Source organism: Heterostelium album (genome assembly GCF_000004825.1).
Source record: "Heterostelium album PN500 unplaced genomic scaffold PPL_scaffold10, whole genome shotgun sequence".
Taxonomy (NCBI): Eukaryota; Evosea; class Eumycetozoa; order Acytosteliales; family Acytosteliaceae; genus Heterostelium; species Heterostelium album.
The window spans coordinates 955112-972617 of NW_008805072.1; the positions used below are offsets into that span (position 1 = coordinate 955112).

Here is a 17506-nt window from a genome sequence, read left to right on the forward strand (position 1 = left end):
AATGGAATCACTGGAATACCATTCCACTTAATAATTTCTTTAAATATTGCTATGGTTGTTGTCGTCATTTAAATCTATATTTTCCATTACACTTTGAATTTCATTTGTATTATTATTATTGTAGTGTGTCTCATTATTATTATTATCTGATGTTTCTATATTACTATCAACATTATTATTGTTATTGTTATTGATTTCTTCTTCTTTTTGATTTTCTTTGTAACTTTCTTTACTGTCGTGATTTGAAACTAAAACTATGGGTTCAATATTATCTGTAGTTTCTTGTGTGATATTATTATTAATGGAAGGTGATTGCTGACCTTCACTTTCTGTACAAACTATATTACCACTTTGCTGAGGAATATCCGATTGAACAATCTCTTCTTCATTCAATTTGCTCTCAGCATCCTCTCCTTCTAAACTATTATTATTATTATTTTGATTATTATTTTCTTCTAAACTTTCATCTGGTATACTTTGATTTTCATTTTCATTCGTAGTATTTACACTGTCACCTGAACTATTTATATTTAAACTGTTGTTGTTATTTTCGTTGTTTGGTTGCTCTTGTTGTTGATCATCTGTTTTCTTTGAATCTTGTGATTGTTGTGGTTTACTCTTGGGTTTGAAAGCTGAAAATAAACTTGAAGTATCTTCTAGAGTAGTCGTCGTGCTTTTGGTGGCGGCTTCTGAAAGTAAATTTGACTCCTTGTAGTTTTGTAGAAAATTGTCGTCTGTATCATTTAAAAACGAGGAAAATATGCTCTCCTTTCCAATCGATAGTCTCTTGTTGCCGGTGCTATCGTCTTTGAGAAGGCTGTGTATGTTTCCTGTGGAGACTGATAGGTTACTATTTGCCAGCTGTTTATTTTTCGATGATACTTTCTGAGCTGGTTTGACCTCTTCACCGCTGAACGCCAAAGGATGTGAATTCGAGGCATCGATAGGTACGATAACACTTCGAAGTGGCGGCGTTGAAGATGATGAAATATTTGATGGATCATCGTCATCGGGATCACGCTCACCCAGCAACGAATAGATCTGACGCATCTTGCTGGAACGCACATCGTCTCTGGCTCTCTCGAGCAGTTGCTTTGCCTGTTGACACTTTGATTCCTCGTCGAATCCCATGTCGACATTCCAGGTGGTTGGATGACTGAAAACACGTAGAATACTTGAGTCGAGATGTGACTGTTCGATCTCGAGACGCTGCAGTGGTGCAATGTGAGTGATAGTACCATAGATACCGCCGGCACTCTTATTGGTACCTTGTTGAGTTGTTGGAACTGTGTTGGGATCGACATTCAACAACAGATTGTGGAACAAAACACCACAGTGTCTTGTTTTCTTTTTGGTCTGTGGCTGTCCAGCTTGTTGAGGAGTGACCTGGTAGTAGTAGATAATATCATAGTTGTCGGTGTCGAGATTGAACAAATCCTTCTCGCGAACCAAAGGAATGTTTGGCTGCTTCAGAGGCAACATTGTATCCTTTCGACGCAACAATGTGAATTTGAGTTCTCGCAGTACGAAAAACTGTTGAATTGCTTTCTGTACCTTTTCAACTTCACCCGATGGCAAACGACGGGACAACGCCAAACGCGATATCGGTGTCTCTGGCACCGGAAGAATTAAAGCGACATCCTTAACCAGTGACTCAAAGTTGATTTGTTTGTATGAACGCAATTCCTCTTCAAACAACTCCAAAAAGAATGGCGCAATATTGCCATTGATACACTCGCGCAGGTTGGCAGTTACCACCGAATATGCCTCCTCCAACAACGATAGCTGTGTCTCTGTCATTTTCGATGGCGACTCTGGTGTGTAGATCAACTCTTTCAGTACGAGCAGTGTCATCTGTAGCGTGACCAAACGGAACTGGTTACTGTTAACCATAATCAAAAACAATCTGTCAATCAAAGTCCTCGTGAATAGCGTTTGACTGGAGTCTGGAACTGGAACAAACTCTTGTTCATCATCCTCTTTGAATCCTCCAGGTTTTATAATCCTCAAGATTGGTGTTGGATCGATAGCTGATGACTGTTGCTCTTGTTGCTGTTGTTTTTTGAAAGCTTTTGAGAGTGCAGATGTTGATGGATCGGGTTTACCAGAGAAAAGCTCAAACTGGTCGTCGACGACCTCACTGAAGAGATCGCGCTTACCCACCGAGTTGGAGAGGTTTGGTGACAAACGTGCATGTGACTCTGACTTGGAGCGATAGTGCGAAGAGATATTTGGCATTGACGAAGACATCACTGGCGATCTTGTCTCAGGTGAGAGCAGACCTTCCAGCAACTTTTTGGCCTTCGCCAGCCGGTATGGTAACATTCCACCGTTCTCCAAGATCTTCTTATCGATAATAGTATTCTTCAAAAATGAATAGAGCATGCAGACAACACCGAATGTCTCACGATCGCTACGAATCAACTGGATCAACGCTTCTTTGAAATCGTTTTTACTGTACTTTTTGGCGGAACGACTGCCACCACTCTTTTCCAAAACAAAATTAGAGTCACCCGACATGTTGGTCGATCCACTATCGATAGAACTGGAGAGCTCTGATTTCTGTACTCGATGATGTATCTCATGACCCTTTCCAAGTAAAATATCACCACTTGGCGATGACATATTAGAAGTAGATTCAACCTCTGCCATATCTTCACCATCACTAAAAGTTTGATTATTATTATTATTGTTATTGTTGGAAGTTGACAAAGTAGATGATACAGCAACATCCTTATTTTCTTTATCTTTTTCTTTTTCTTTTGTTTGTTGACTTGGTGTTGGTGAATTGTTTGTACTTGTCCTCAGTGAACCCTTCTTCTTTCTAGGTGATATGGGTGATCCGTTGCTGCTACCACCGTTGCTGCTGTTTTCGAGTTGTTCCAAGTTGGGGAACGATGAGAATCTTCTGAAACTGTTGTAGTGTTTGCGCTGGCTGCTTAGGGTAGTGAGAGGTGGCGGTGCCGACACCGACGTCGAAAGCATCAGACTCTGCGATGGCGTGGTCGATGCAATGGCAGACGCCACCGTGTCAAGCAGTGGCTTAAAAGTGAAAATATGAAATACCTGTGAAAGCAAGAAGAGCGCCAGCGTAGGTGACAGTCGATCTTCGAGAGTGTCGCCTGCGGTGCCATTCCTGTTGTTATCCAGTAGACTGCCGATGAGCAGCGGGAATATCAGATACTGAATAAACTGTTCGGCCAACACCAAATTCATTGAATCGAAGCCCAGATTGAATATATCGTGTAGGTAATAGAATTGATCGGTCAACTCCTCCACATAGTAATTCAACTGACTGATATTATCGTGATTCGACTTCTCCAGAATCTTATGGAGTTGCGCACACTCCTGTCTGATAAACCAAACGATATTCGAAAAATATGGAACTGCTGTTGAATTTATAATATAAGCACGCATTGCTTCGTCTTCGACTATAAGGCAGAGCAAAGTAAATAGTAGTAGTAGTAGTAGTAAGTAAGTAAGTAAGTAAATGATAATCTATCTATCTATCCAACTTATTGACATAAGCTTTGCTTGTCAGTTTAAAAAAGTTACCTACCTTTGAATACATTTAAAGTAAGAGTTCGAACGGCAATCCTAACCATGGTCTCTTTGTGATTGATAAACTTGATGGCTTCTGTATACAATGGAAAATCCTTCTCCTGCCCATTGAAGAAGAAGTTTACGGTGCTCTTGTCGAGCTTAAGCGATAACGCTTTTAGAAATGATATATAATAGTCGAGTACCTCTTCATTGGAAAAGTCATACTTGTGTATAATAATTTCATTAATGAAATTATTTGATAAAAGATAATCTATTATTTGATTTGTTGATTTGATTGATTAATTATTATTATAACCATATGACATAACTACTAACTAACTAACTATTACTTACAAATTGATAATTCTTTCCTCAGATTCTCAACTAGAATACTAAGTGTCTGAAGAAGTTGAATGATGACGTCGGACGATGTCTTTTGCTCGAGAATAGATACAAAGAAACCCAGTAGATTCTTCTCGAGAAAGAATTCAAAGAGTGTCGGATTGTTTTGATCACCCCAAATCAGTACCTCTGCCATCTGTCTCAGTGTCTCTACCATGACACTCGAGTTTTGCGGTGTAATCACTGGATTCTTTAATAGTATACTATATAGATACCTTTTTGTTTGTATTATTAAAAGATAGGATAGTTGTGGTAGTAGGTAGTAAATTCATTGTTAATATAAACGAAATTAAATGAATCTATCCGATAATAATAAATATTAAAAAACAACATACTTTAAATTATCCAATGAATATTTATTCTTTGGTTTCATCAAAGACGAAAAGATATTCATTGTTGTTGTTGTTGCTGTTGCTGATGTTATATATAAAATTTAAAATATTAAAGTATTGGTACTGTGTGGGTCGTAATAGTAGTGGTGGTTGTTGATCAACCTATCTTCTTCTTCTTCTCCTTAACAACTAAATTTCCTTTATAGAATCAATATCAATGACAACATCTATAGAATTTCCTAATCTTATATTTTATTATATATAAATATACTATATATTTGCTGGTGTGTGTGTTGATATTACTCTACTTAAAGCTGTAGTTGTTGTTGATTTTTAAACAAAAAAAAACCAATAAATCTATCAAACTATCAAAAAAATACCTTATAAATTGTATGTTTGCTTATGAAAATGAACACACAAACAAAAAATAAATCTAAAAATTAAAATAAAAAAAACAACAACAACACAAACAAATTAAATGATTATTATCGGATATATATATTGAATAAAAATTTTTGGTTGTATCAATTATTGATGTTTTTATTGTTTTTGATTATTATTTGTTGGATTTGATATTCTATCTATGATTTGATTGATTATTATTTATTTAAATTTGATTGATCTACTACTGCTCTATCAAAATCTAAAAAACTATTTAAAATAAAAATATATGTGTATATTCTATTCTATTCTTATAAGATGTAGTGAAAGCAGATGATGATGAACAAAAAAAAATAATAAACAGATGAATGTTAATTATTAATTTTTTTATTTTGGAATAATAGTAGAGCAGAAAGTGCAAAAGGTATGAAGGAGAAAATGAAGGGGATTGTTTTGTCAAACATCTGTTTGATGAGCAACTCCTGACATACCACCACCATAAGAGAGGTGCGGGTGGTGGGACTTGAACAAAAAAAAATCGTACTCTAAATTTCAATTTTATTAGTTTTAAATGAAGTTGCAACCTATAATAAAAACACGGTGCTGTTGACTCATATGGTGTCAAAATTATAAAAAAAATAAAAAAAGTTTAAAAAAATTAAAATAGATATTTTTGACCATATCAAGAAAAAACGAGTATTGTTAACTGATCAAAGAATATCATGAAAAAGCAAAACATGGCTCCAATTAAAGTTGACAAATAAAAAAAAATATACAAAAAAAAAAATCATTTTTATATTATTTGTTTGCTTAGGTCTATTGAGAAATAACAATTAAATCAATGATTATATCATACAAACTATTCCTTTTCTTCAATCAAATACTTTGTTCAAAATTATTAGTATATTATTAAGTGATTTTTATTTTCATATTTTTCTTGTTCTGTTTCTTAATTGGTTTTAAATTTGATAGATAATATTCCTAGTCATACTTTATATGTTAGTCAATCAAAAAAAAAAAAATGATATCGTTCTTAATAAAATAATAACTTTGGGAATGATATTCTTATTCTTTTTATTCTTTTTTTTATTCAACTTTATTTTATAAAGTTAGAAATAAACGTTTATTATAAACTATATGTTGTTTATTATATTTATTGTTTATATTATATTATATCCGATTTTAATTAAATGTGATGAATATAATTATGTTTTTTTCCTTTGGCTCTGATCAATTATTTTGCTCACTATCAAAAAATTCTGTAGTTCAGGTGATTTCAATAATTTCACATTTTTTCATTTTATTTTTATTTTATTTTAATTTTTTTGAGTGGGTGTCTGGAGTGAGACTCTGTGGTGTGTGGGTCTCGCACGATTCCTGCTCTGATTCCCTCTCGCTCATAAGATAACAAAGTGGATTTTTGAACCTCCTTTTAGCTTTATCTCTCTGTGTAAACCATGTCCAGAAACTGTGAGTTTATATTATATATTACTCTATCCCTTTCTATCATCTATCTATCACAGGTTTAGGATTGGATTGATGAATTGTAGAGGTGCAGAAATGATGTTAAGAAGCATTTGGTTGACTAGAAGATGATGATAGATGATAGTTGATAAGAGGTGAAACAGGAACACGAAACTAACATTGGTTATTATATATTACGATATAATTAGACAGTAGAACAAACTCTACCCCACGTCGTCCATTCGAGAAGGAGCGTCTCGACAACGAACTTAAGATTGTTGGTGAGTACGGTTTGAAGAACAAGAGTGAGGTATGGAGAGTACAACTCGCCCTTGCCAAGATCCGTAAGTCTGCTAGAGAGCTTCTCGTTCTTGACGAAAAGGATTCAAGACGTATGTTCGAGGGTGCTTCACTCCTCCGTCGTCTCCACAAATTGGGTGTCTTGGAAGAGTCAAAGAACAAGCTCGATTATATTCTCAATCTTAAGGTCCAAGATTTCATGGAACGTCGTCTCCAAACTATGGTTTTCAAGCAAGGTTTGGCCAAGTCCATCCATCATGCTCGTTGTCTCATCAAGGGTAGACACATCCGGTATGTAGTAACAACCAACAATAGAGCATTGCATTAAATATAATAGTACTAACAATAGCACCTCATCTATCATCAAAATAATATAGTGTTGGTAAGCAATTAGTCAACGTTGCCTCATTTTTGGTCCGTGTTGATTCCCAAAAGCACATCGGTTACCATCCAAACTCACCATTCGCTGGAGGTAAGCCAGGTCGTCGTGCCAGAAAGGTTGCCAAGTCAAAGAATGCTTCCAACGAAGAGGAAGAGAACTAAACGATCTTCTGTTGTCCTAAATAATAAAGAAGCAATGGTTTACACTTATTAAAACAAAACTAAAATCACATACAATCAACAACCTTTCTCTATCTCGATCTTCTCTTTGTTGACAGTTAATATTAATTTAGTTTTTTTTTTTTTTTCAAATGACAACAAACATATATATATATCTTAAGTTTAGTTTTATAATAATAATATTATTGTTGTTTATTTAGTTTTAAAGATTTGTATCATTATTTGAATATAACAATAGAGTACACCTACTGAACAATAGATGGAAGTCAACATCAACGATAGGAAAGGTAGTCTTGCCGCTAGATAAACGGGATGAATGAAAATATTAAAGATCTCGAGTGGAATGATACCGATGACATATAACAATTCCAATCGTGTTAAACTGAATCTCTTTGATTGATCGTTGTTGTCTAACTTTGATTGCAATGCCAAATACAATGCAAGTGTATATGTAAGCAATATTGCGATTCTAATTGGTATTTCCGTACTTTGGAATAGTAGTGGGAATAATGAGTAATGACCAATAGTAGATAATACAAAGTAGATTCTAGCCAATTCAATTGAATCTAATGCTAATAATCTATAGGGAGTTATAATATAATAATGTTAGTGATCTAAATGTATTAATAGCTTAGTCGTAATCAATTTGTCAAAAGTTAAACAACATACCCAAGTGGAATGGTTACCATGATGATTGCTTTCTCATGAACATGCCATCCAAACATAAAGAATGAGAAACAGCATTGTGTAACACCCAATATGAATACTCTAAGTTTATTAGACTTTATAATACCATAAAGTGATGGCTATATATATATATATAAAAAACATAAGTTAGTTATGTTGTTTATCAAAATATTATTATAACAATTTAAGAATGATTAATAATAACTTACCAATAATGAAATGATAGTGATTAATAATGTTATTAATGGTGTGATTGCAGGTAGAATTACATGTGCTTGTGTATCACTGTCTACTAAACCAGAGGTGAGCATACCCGCCTCGGCAGACATATCGATTCCAAAGTATTTAGATTTCACCATGATTGCAACTCTGTCAACGAAATTGTAGAATGCCCAAAAGTTTGGTGCCCAGTAGGCATGTGTTAGACCTCTGCCAAATGGGAACAGTCTAGATAGAAGCTGTGGAATCTGTCCGTAGTAAATGAATGGTCCCAATGAAACACTAAAAACGACCAACACAGTTACACCCAATCCAATAAACTTCATAAAATTGATACCTTTAAAGTTTAATTTATCATCTAGTGGCCAGTGAACAAAAATAAAGAATGTTAACATTTAGTTTAAGATTTAAGAACAGTTATGATTGCAATATAGTCTAAACATACCTCTTGCAATACAATAGTATAGCAGTAAGTAGGTGAAATAAGCGGGTGCCAAATACATATAGATATGTTTAAAGTTCAAGAGAATTGCAAATACCAATCCACCTAGCAATGGTCTATTGGTTGACATAAAGTAGATCGATAATAACATTATACCCTTTAGGAATCCATTATATTGGAAGTGAATATCTAGTTTATAAATATTAGCATCAAATTTGATATATAAACCAAAAAAATAAAATAAAATAAATTTACTTACGATCTACCATTAACAATCCTGGATTACAAATTAAAATTGCAAATACAATAAACTTGGAATCTTTATAGAATGATGTTGATTCTTGTTGATTGTTGTTATTACTGTTATTGTTGGTGTTGTTATTAGATGAGAATAATGATTGAGATAATAGATATGATGAAATGTAGAATAGTAGATCTGTAATGATAACAGAGAGTCTCTGGAATATTAAAGTTCTCTCTGATATATAGTTTAGATTGCTAACTACTAGCATTTTCTCATCGAACAATCTAGCAAACAATGATAATGTATATTCGAACCACGCAAAGAAAGGTGGATAATCCAATGTCCATATTGATGTCGCTTCAATATACCATTTCGAAACTGGTAATGATGATGTTATTGCTAACCAATTACGATGAACTTCAAAATCTGTACTTGTACTATATTTATACAAAAAATATCATATCATATTATTTATTGTTAATAATAATGATCTTTATTTAATAAAATGTTAATTAAAATGTATATAATTATTACATACTATGTTGGAATAAGCAATAGTTTCAATGCTGTACATAAAACAGCTAGATTCAAATATCTAAAGTAATGATCATAGTTTGTTGTTGTTGTTGTTGATGACTTTGTTTGTTTTACACCTTTATTTGGTGATTTAGATGTCATATTCAATATATATTAATGAATAGCTGACACAATAATAAATTAATCAATCATTTAATCAGTCAATGAGTCATTGCTGCCAACAAGTTGAAAAAGTTTTTTTTCACTTGAAGTTCAAACCTTTGGTATTAATTAATAAATCTTTATAAAAAAAAATGATCATCTAGAATTAAATTCATTTATTTATTTATTTATTTATTTATTGTTCAAACTGTACAGATGCTTTAATGAGATCATTCACTGATTTCACTTTAGAATTAAGATTGTTAATAGTACTTGACTTTTCATTCTCTAACTGATTGGATTGTTTCGAAAGTTTTTCATTATCTTCTAATAACTATTATTAATTAAAATGATATCATTAATAAGTTTGTAATTAAGATTGTTGTTATTGTTCGAGCAGCTTACATTCTGATAAATAGCATTAAGTCGATCGTATTCATTCTGTTTCAATTGTGATACGTTTGTTAAAATCAAATCGGATGGATCATCTAAACTAAAGAGTGGACATCTCTTGCCATTGTCCAACAAAGGTTGTTCTCTGATGAGTTGATCTATCTGTGAAAGTATTGCCGCAATCTGTCTTTCTTTACATATCTCTAGAAACTCTTTCTATATATATAATATGGTAATAATTAGTTAGTTCGTAAGTAAACTACTGTCTTTTTTAATTAAATAAAAGACAATCACATCATACATTTATATTATCTGTTAAAGTCTGACAAACGGTTCTATGTATAATTACAAGTATTGATTTAATTGATTTGGTATCGAGATCACTGAAACACTCTTCGAATCTCTGTATTGTGAATTCATTGATCGAGTTCTCTATCAACAATTCAAAGAACATTCTAAGTTTTGTCATTCTGATACCGTCATCTTCACCCAATATCCTCAGGACATGATCATGATCATCTTTACTGAAATTAAAAGATCTATCCATATTAATCTAACTCTCACTTCTTTCTTTCTCTTTCTTTATCTATCTAATTGATTGATCAGTTTCTAAAAAATATTAATAAGTTTTAAATTTGAATTTAAATTTCATCAAAAATGTTTCCCGCCTTTTTTTTTTCATCATAATCAACACTAATAATATTCATATGAATGTTTGTTGTTTTAAACAATATAGTTTGATTGTTTTTATTCTGAAATAGTTGCTAATTGAGGTGGTAATGTTTTCTTTACTTTGACTGATTCCGTTTTCAATTGACCACATGCAGCGAGAATATCTTGACCTCTGCTCTGTCTTATGGTCACTTTAAGTCCGGCGTTGGCAATGATCGATGCAAATTCCTTGATCTTCTCTGGTTTGCTACATTGATAGGGTGCACCCGGCCACTTGTTGAATGGGATCAGGTTTACGAGTGATGGAAACTGCTTGATGAGTCGCACCAATTCCAGTGCATCTTCGGCACTGTCGTTGACACCATCCAACATCACATACTCAATGGTGATCTTATTGGTGTTGAGCTTTGAGAATTCTATGCATGTCTTGATCAGCTCTTCGATTGGCCACTGTTGATTGATCGGCACGATCTCTGAACGTGTCTTGTTGTTCGATGCGTGCAGACTGATTGCCAATCCGATGCCAGGGAACTCCTTGCCGAGTCTTTCAATGAGAGGCACCACACCCGATGTCGAAACTGTAATTCTGCTCTTGCTCAGACTCAGACCGTTCGGATCTGTCATAATCCTCAGTGCCGCACTCGCCGCTCTATAATTCATCAATGGTTCACCCATACCCATAAATACTACATTGGAAATCAATCTCTTCTCTGTTGTATGTCCGAAATCATTCATCAAAGATCTTGCCATCATGAATTGTCCCAACTATATAAATAAAATATTAATAAATAACATTATAACACAATATATATATGTATATATATATAATTGATATTCTTACAATTTCAGAAACATTTAAATTACGAACTAATCTTTGTGTACCGGTGAAACAGAATTTACATCCAAAAGTGCAACCGACTTGCGACGAAACACAGAGAGTACCACGTCTTGCTTCGGGAATGAAAACAGTCTCTACTTGATCACCAGAGAATCCGACCAGTATCTTACGAGTACCATCTTTCGAGAGTTGATCAGAGTCTAGTGTTCCATAGTCTATATGATAGTATTCTTTCAACAATGATTTCTGTACATTTGAAAGATTCGAAAAGTTATCGATATTCTTCTGACCCTTATTGTAAATCCACGACCAAATCTGATCGATTCTATAACTTTGAAAATCACCCAACTCTGTCAATTGTTTAGTAAGATCTTCCTTTGATATACCAATCAGATTTTTGGTTTTCTTTGGTGTAGCGACCACTGGTGAAGCAACACCAATATTTATATTATTTAATGTATTTATAGTGTTACTTGAACATCCACCACCACATCCACTACCTGTTAATAATTTATAACATCTTCTAAACATTATGAGAGATTCATATAAAATAAATATATAAAACTATTAATTAATTTTGTAATTCATTATTCGTTTATTTGTTTTTTTTAAAAAAAAAAAACCGAATGATCTAGTTTTTTTTTTTTTCGCTGTCAAAAGTATAGTATTTAATTGAAATAACTTAAATAAATTGAGGAGTATCTTTATTAACTATTCAATATGATATCATCATTGTCTCTGAGTAGTTTAATTATGATTATTATCTAACTAAAAAAAAAGAAAAGAAATTGATGTTTGTTAAAAAGATATATTCATCTTGGAAGTTGAAAAAATCTGATTGAAAGATATTTTATTTTTCGAATATCAGATTCTTATTTAAAAAATATAATGATCAATGGCTGTTTACAAAATATCTTTGACATTTCTTAATAATTTTTTTTTAATACTTAGAAAGTAATAATAATAATAGTTAACTAAAATGAATAAGAAATCATTGTATATTGGTGTTATGTCAGGAACATCATTGGATGGAGTAGATACAGTCTTGGTTGATTTCAAAAATGGAATAACAAGTGATATAGAAGTGTTATGTAGTTACTCAGTTGAGATGCCATTAGATATAAAACAAATGATTCTATCAATGTGTCAAGGACAATCAATAACATTACAGACTTTAGGAACATTGGATCATAGACTGGGTTTATTATATTCTGATGCTATCAATGCATTGATTGCAAAGTCAGGTGTCGCTAGAGAAGATGTTATAGCAGTTGGTTGTCACGGTCAAACGGTTTGGCATCAACCAAGTGGAGAGCACAGATTTTCAATGCAAATCGGTGATTGCAATCTGATTGCAGAAAGGACCAATATCACTGTGGTTGGAGACTTTCGAAGAAGAGATATGGCGTGTGGAGGTCAGGGTGCACCACTTGTCCCAATATTTCATCAGTATCTATTTGCAAGTAAATCATCTCTAGAGAATATCGCAGTTTTGAACGTTGGTGGAATATCAAATATAACAGTTCTTCCAGCTGGTTGCAACGATGGTGAAGCCGGTTCACTTTTAATCAGAGGATACGATACCGGACCAGGAAATATCTTGATGGATTCATGGATTTCAAAATGTAAAGGTGAAGCTTATGATAAAGATGGCCGATTTGCAGAGAGTGGTACAACTTCAACGGAACTGTTGGATACCTTTTTGTCAAATGAATTCTTTAGTAGACAACCACCCAAGAGTACAGGAAGAGAGTTATTCAATATCGAATGGTTAAATAACCAATTGGACTGTTTGACTAAACAGAGAAATGGCAATAAAATTAGCAACCAAGATGTACAGGCAACACTTTTAGATTTAACAGTTGAATCAATTTCAAGAGAGATTGAAAAGATAGGCTGTCAAAAACTGATAGTTTGTGGTGGTGGAGCAAAGAATTTGTATTTCATGAAAAAACTATCTGGTAGACTTCCACAAGTTAAAGTAGCTAAATCCATTGAATATGGAGTGGATGGTGATTTAATTGAATGTTTAGCATTTGCTTACCTTGCAGAGTGTACGATCAATGGTAAACCATCTAATGTTCCAAGTGTAAGTGGTGCTTCTAAACCATCTATCCTAGGTGCAATTTACATGAAACAAAAATAATAAATCTTAAATAAATAATGTATAAAAGAATCAACTTACAAATATATTTTTAAAAAAAAAAGATTTATTTAATGTTGTTGGGGATTTAGTATAAATTTCTTAACAAAATGTGTTGTGAAACCATATTGTCCAATAATGGGTACATCTTGTTCTATAAAGAAATATAGTTGATTATAATCAATTACCAAGTTTTGTGGTATTATTACATCTTGACGTGGTAGGCTGTCATTGTTGACAAAATGTTCTTTTTCTTCTTTTTCAGGATTGAATAGTTTGAGAATATTTTTAGATCTATATTGATTGGGTGTTGAAATTGGTACAATCCTATACAATAGTTTGGTATCTATTGGAGTTGATATAGGAACAACAATGTTTGGGTTGGAAGTATATTGAAGATGTACAGCTTGATTTTCTAAAGTACCTGGAGGAATTACTATAACTTCTTGTTCTTGTGTTGGAAGTCTTATAAGTTGAATTGCCATTGGTAGTTTCATTGTTCTTAGTAAATACAAATCTCTAATTAAATTTAACATAAAATTGAAGAAAGATAAACCTGTAGCAACTAGACATGCATTAAAGCCAACTAATAATTTAACAGATTAATAAATAAAAAGATAAAAAAAGTAAAAAATATTTTATATCTTACGTTCTGTTCCCCATTCTCCACTTAAATTTTTTCCGGAAAATCCATTACAATTCAATAAAATACATAGATTATAACCCTGAACTCTATCTTTAATATTGATGAATGTGAATAATGACACCAAATGGAAAGCATAAAGTAGGAGAGAAGATATTAAATTTTGTTGAACCCAATATCTAGATCGTTTTTGAATAATTGTTCCAAAGAGGCAGACAACACTGAAAATAAATGATATTAAAGCTAAATATTGTAAAATAGCAATTACAACCATTAAACGTGAAGAACTATCGGGTCCAAAATCATCTTTATAATATAAAATGAATGATTTATCTTCCTATAAATACATATAAATTAATAATTATTTTTTTGGTTTTGATATTTTAATATTTATTTACATTATAAAGTTTATAAAGATCAAAGTTTAAAGATTGACCATTATAAGATATTTGATACCATTTAAAAAAAAGACAACAAAAGGTAATAGAGCATATTGCGATATTGAATGTTAAAATTAACGACAACATACAATTTCTCTTTACTTCATTATTCATAAAGCTATTAAGAATATTTAGTTTTCTTTTATTCATTTTATTTCCATATATTAATATAATATAAATGAGAGAATAGAATTAAAGTTTATTACCAATGTCAAGTAACATTTTTTATATGTTCAAAAAAAAAAGTAGATTGGTATTAACCTAGTGGTAACACTTGATTCAAGATGATTTTATGACACTTTCACTCAATATGTGTATGATCAAATATCAATATCGGAATATTAATTTTTACTATTTTTGGGGGGAGGTAAACAAATAACAAATAATAAATAGCAAATAAAAAATAAATATATTTATTATTTACATGATACAATTTATTGAGATGTATTACAATGATTTGTTGTTAAAAATATTTTTGTAAGAGAATTGAGGCAGATGGTCGACCAAGTTTTGGAGCAATCATTCTATTGATTATTTCACATTGATTTGGGAATAGGTTCAAGAGAATTGGATCGTCGATTTCGTGGTCCTTTAAAGCTAGTAGTTTAGGATTGAGTGTATTGGCGGAATCTCCGTATACCATTCTCCAAAGCATTTCATAGAAGATGACACCAACACTAAAGACATCGGTAAGCTCGTCTACACCATAGCGACCCTCGTTTTGCTCAGGACTGCAGTAGATTTCGGTACCAAACTTTTTGCAACTCTTTACCAATAGATTTGAATGGCTGGATATTCCGAAATCACAGAGCTTTACAATTGGATTGCTGCTTCCATCTCCGTCGAATTTAATGAGCGTATTCGAGGGTTTAATATCGCAGTGGACGGTATGTTTGGAATGTAGGTACTCTAGAGCCTTTAACAATTGCATAATGATCTTTGTGGCCACGGAAACATCGATCAAACGAATGTTGGACTCCATCCATTTTTGGAGAGTCGTTTGACACCACTCCATCTGGATATACAAAACAAATTGATTTTCATAATCTAAATCCAAATTATTATTTTGTGATTCTTGTTTTTCCGAATAGCAATTAAAACTATTATTATTACAATTATTATTATCAATATTATTGTTATTACTAATACTATTATTGCTATAGTTGGAACAATTACTATCACTATCATCGCACACACTTAATGTTCCATCGGTTTCAAAATTGTATTTAGGTTCGGTGTTGGACTTCTCTCCGGAGGCAACAGCATCCGGACAATGTGATTGCATTTCTACCCAGGAGCTATAAAGTCTGACAATGTTAGGATGGTCGAACAATGCATGTAGCTGTAATTCATTGATGGAATCCTTGGTGAAGGCAACACGCTTAACGGCATAGAAAGCGTTCTCCAATTGCTTATAGCACTTGAAGACCTTTCCATAGGCACCTCTTCCAATCGGTTCCTCTGTTGTAGTGAAATCGGATTGGAAACGAGAGAAAGTTGAAGTTTGTGATTGCTTAATAGTAGTGGCAAGTGTACTTAATCTCTCTCTATTCTCATCGTCCTCCTTATTAACTACATCTTTGTTGAATTCGATGGCATCGATTAGTGTGATGGTCGGTAACGACGATTTGTTGGATCTTGAGACTTCATGACTTCCCGATGATGAGTTGCTCTCAGAGGAGATATCTTCTGTGGTGAATGGTAGTTGGAGAGCTCTACAGTTTGGTGTAGTTCTAAAAAATGGTTTTATATAGAATCTATTTGTTGTAGTATTTTTAGAAAGTAAAAAATACAATGAAATTCCTTCTACCTTAAAATTTAGATAGGAAGGAGTCTTTTCACTACGTCTTGTCAAAGACCTGAAATAGGTTTTATGTGCACCCAACATCTCTTTTTCATAATATGATGTTGGGTGTAAACATAAAAAAAATATTTTATAAATACAACTAACTATTTATATTTATATATTATTTTCTTAATAAGGGTTTTTTAATGTAAGTGCACTAAATTTGATCATCAACTTTGCTAAATTTTTTGAAATTAAATTTTTTCATTTTATTTTTATTTTAATTTATTTTATTTTTTATTTTTTATGCAATTTGCATATAATTATCTTCATTATTCTGATGAATTTCTTTTGTTGGGTATAAAATTGACCATGCTACCAAAATGATGATGATAAGCAAAGTGTCGAAAATATAGAATGTCAAATGATGAAATCTCTTGAAATAATGTATGATTCTGTAGATTGATCTGATGGTCAGAAGTGTGATAGCTAGGAAGAGACCAAAGAATATCAATCGCCAAATGGTTGGTAAGTTTTCCATTTTCATTTTATATTCTTGTCTCAAAAGCGAATATACTCGACAGCAACAAATAAAACAAATGATATAGACGATTGTTGTCATGAAAAGACCCACAATAACAATGGCTCTTCCTGCTATCCGAGTGTCTGCCTTTGAATACATATAGGAACCGATGATCTGTACTATTGAAGATGATATCAATCCAAGTCTAACCTTTCCTTTTGATAGATTTACATTGTAATAATGTTCTTTTACACTTTTATATATATAAGATGTTAATATATCATATAGTTTCTTTTTTTTTTTAAACTTACACTTTAGCAACAATATTATACCAACCAAATGTTATTAGATTTGGTGGTATTAATATTAATACTTGTTGTACTACATATAGTACAAAGGAGTCAGTATGATATACTGCAGCGAATCTAACGAAATATCCTATAGATTCAGCTATTTGTTTTATTTAGTTTCAGAAATCTATTGATTAATAAAATTTTTAAATCTTACAAACAGAACCAATTAAAACATAATTAATTGAAGATTTTGGGTATTTGTATTTTTCTATTAAAATGACAATGGTAATTACTGTATAAACTACTGCCGATGCCAAAGTAAGAATTCTATTTAAATCTCCACTAAAATATTCATGATTATTTCCATTATGATATGATCTATCAACAGTATTATTAAGTATATTATACATTTATTCAATTTTATAGTTTGTAAAAGAATAAATAAAGAATCATCTTTTAATATATGTAATATTATTATTTTTATTAAACTCATTCATTATTGATGACACTTATTTTTATTAT

At 32.2% G+C, this 17506-nt stretch overlaps 9 protein-coding genes across 9 annotated transcripts; 2 read left to right on the forward strand and 7 right to left on the reverse strand.

The window, feature by feature from the left end:
* Positions 1-39: 39 nt before the first annotated feature.
* PPL_12397 (armadillo-like helical domain-containing protein) lies at positions 40-3787 on the reverse strand (the record flags this gene model as incomplete). The annotated part of the gene is made up of 5 exons (XM_020583131.1): positions 40-1386; positions 1756-2908; positions 3185-3431; positions 3560-3748; positions 3769-3787. The coding sequence occupies 5 exons, from the start codon at positions 3785-3787 to the stop codon at positions 40-42; spliced, it is 2955 nt and encodes a 984-aa protein (XP_020429318.1).
* A 313-nt stretch (positions 3788-4100) lies between these two features.
* On the forward strand, positions 4101-6965 carry rps9 (ribosomal protein 1024; the record flags this gene model as incomplete). Its single annotated transcript, XM_020583132.1, has 5 exons — positions 4101-4166; positions 4188-4207; positions 5063-5082; positions 6332-6713; positions 6800-6965. 5 exons carry the CDS (start codon positions 4101-4103, stop codon positions 6963-6965), a joined length of 654 nt encoding a protein of 217 aa, XP_020429319.1.
* Positions 6966-7175: 210 nt separating this feature from the next.
* Positions 7176-9253, reverse strand: alg8 (ALG6/ALG8 family glucosyltransferase; the record flags this gene model as incomplete). The annotated part of the gene is made up of 6 exons (XM_020583133.1): positions 7176-7563; positions 7653-7789; positions 7880-8226; positions 8335-8520; positions 8591-9012; positions 9114-9253. The coding sequence occupies 6 exons, from the start codon at positions 9251-9253 to the stop codon at positions 7176-7178; spliced, it is 1620 nt and encodes a 539-aa protein (XP_020429320.1).
* A 196-nt stretch (positions 9254-9449) lies between these two features.
* Positions 9450-10193, reverse strand: PPL_12400 (PMF1/NNF1 family protein; the record flags this gene model as incomplete). The annotated part of the gene is made up of 3 exons (XM_020583134.1): positions 9450-9587; positions 9659-9862; positions 9948-10193. 3 exons carry the CDS (start codon positions 10191-10193, stop codon positions 9450-9452), a joined length of 588 nt encoding a protein of 195 aa, XP_020429321.1.
* A 200-nt stretch (positions 10194-10393) lies between these two features.
* Positions 10394-11687, reverse strand: PPL_12401 (23S rRNA (adenine(2503)-C(2))-methyltransferase RlmN; the record flags this gene model as incomplete). The annotated part of the gene is made up of 3 exons (XM_020583135.1): positions 10394-10565; positions 10698-11083; positions 11160-11687. 3 exons carry the CDS (start codon positions 11685-11687, stop codon positions 10394-10396), a joined length of 1086 nt encoding a protein of 361 aa, XP_020429322.1.
* Positions 11688-12135: 448 nt separating this feature from the next.
* On the forward strand, positions 12136-13302 carry PPL_12402 (anhydro-N-acetylmuramic acid kinase; the record flags this gene model as incomplete). The annotated part of the gene is made up of 1 exon (XM_020583136.1): positions 12136-13302. One exon carries the CDS (start codon positions 12136-12138, stop codon positions 13300-13302), a length of 1167 nt encoding a protein of 388 aa, XP_020429323.1.
* A 68-nt stretch (positions 13303-13370) lies between these two features.
* On the reverse strand, positions 13371-14532 carry PPL_12403 (uncharacterized protein; the record flags this gene model as incomplete). Its single annotated transcript, XM_020583137.1, has 3 exons — positions 13371-13885; positions 13949-14248; positions 14472-14532. 3 exons carry the CDS (start codon positions 14530-14532, stop codon positions 13371-13373), a joined length of 876 nt encoding a protein of 291 aa, XP_020429324.1.
* Positions 14533-14845: 313 nt separating this feature from the next.
* On the reverse strand, positions 14846-16270 carry PPL_12404 (putative protein serine/threonine kinase; the record flags this gene model as incomplete). Its single annotated transcript, XM_020583138.1, has 1 exon — positions 14846-16270. The coding sequence occupies one exon, from the start codon at positions 16268-16270 to the stop codon at positions 14846-14848; it is 1425 nt and encodes a 474-aa protein (XP_020429325.1).
* Positions 16271-16472: 202 nt separating this feature from the next.
* Positions 16473-17394, reverse strand: PPL_12405 (uncharacterized protein; the record flags this gene model as incomplete). The annotated part of the gene is made up of 3 exons (XM_020583139.1): positions 16473-16944; positions 17003-17141; positions 17199-17394. 3 exons carry the CDS (start codon positions 17392-17394, stop codon positions 16473-16475), a joined length of 807 nt encoding a protein of 268 aa, XP_020429326.1.
* Positions 17395-17506: the final 112 nt, after the last annotated feature.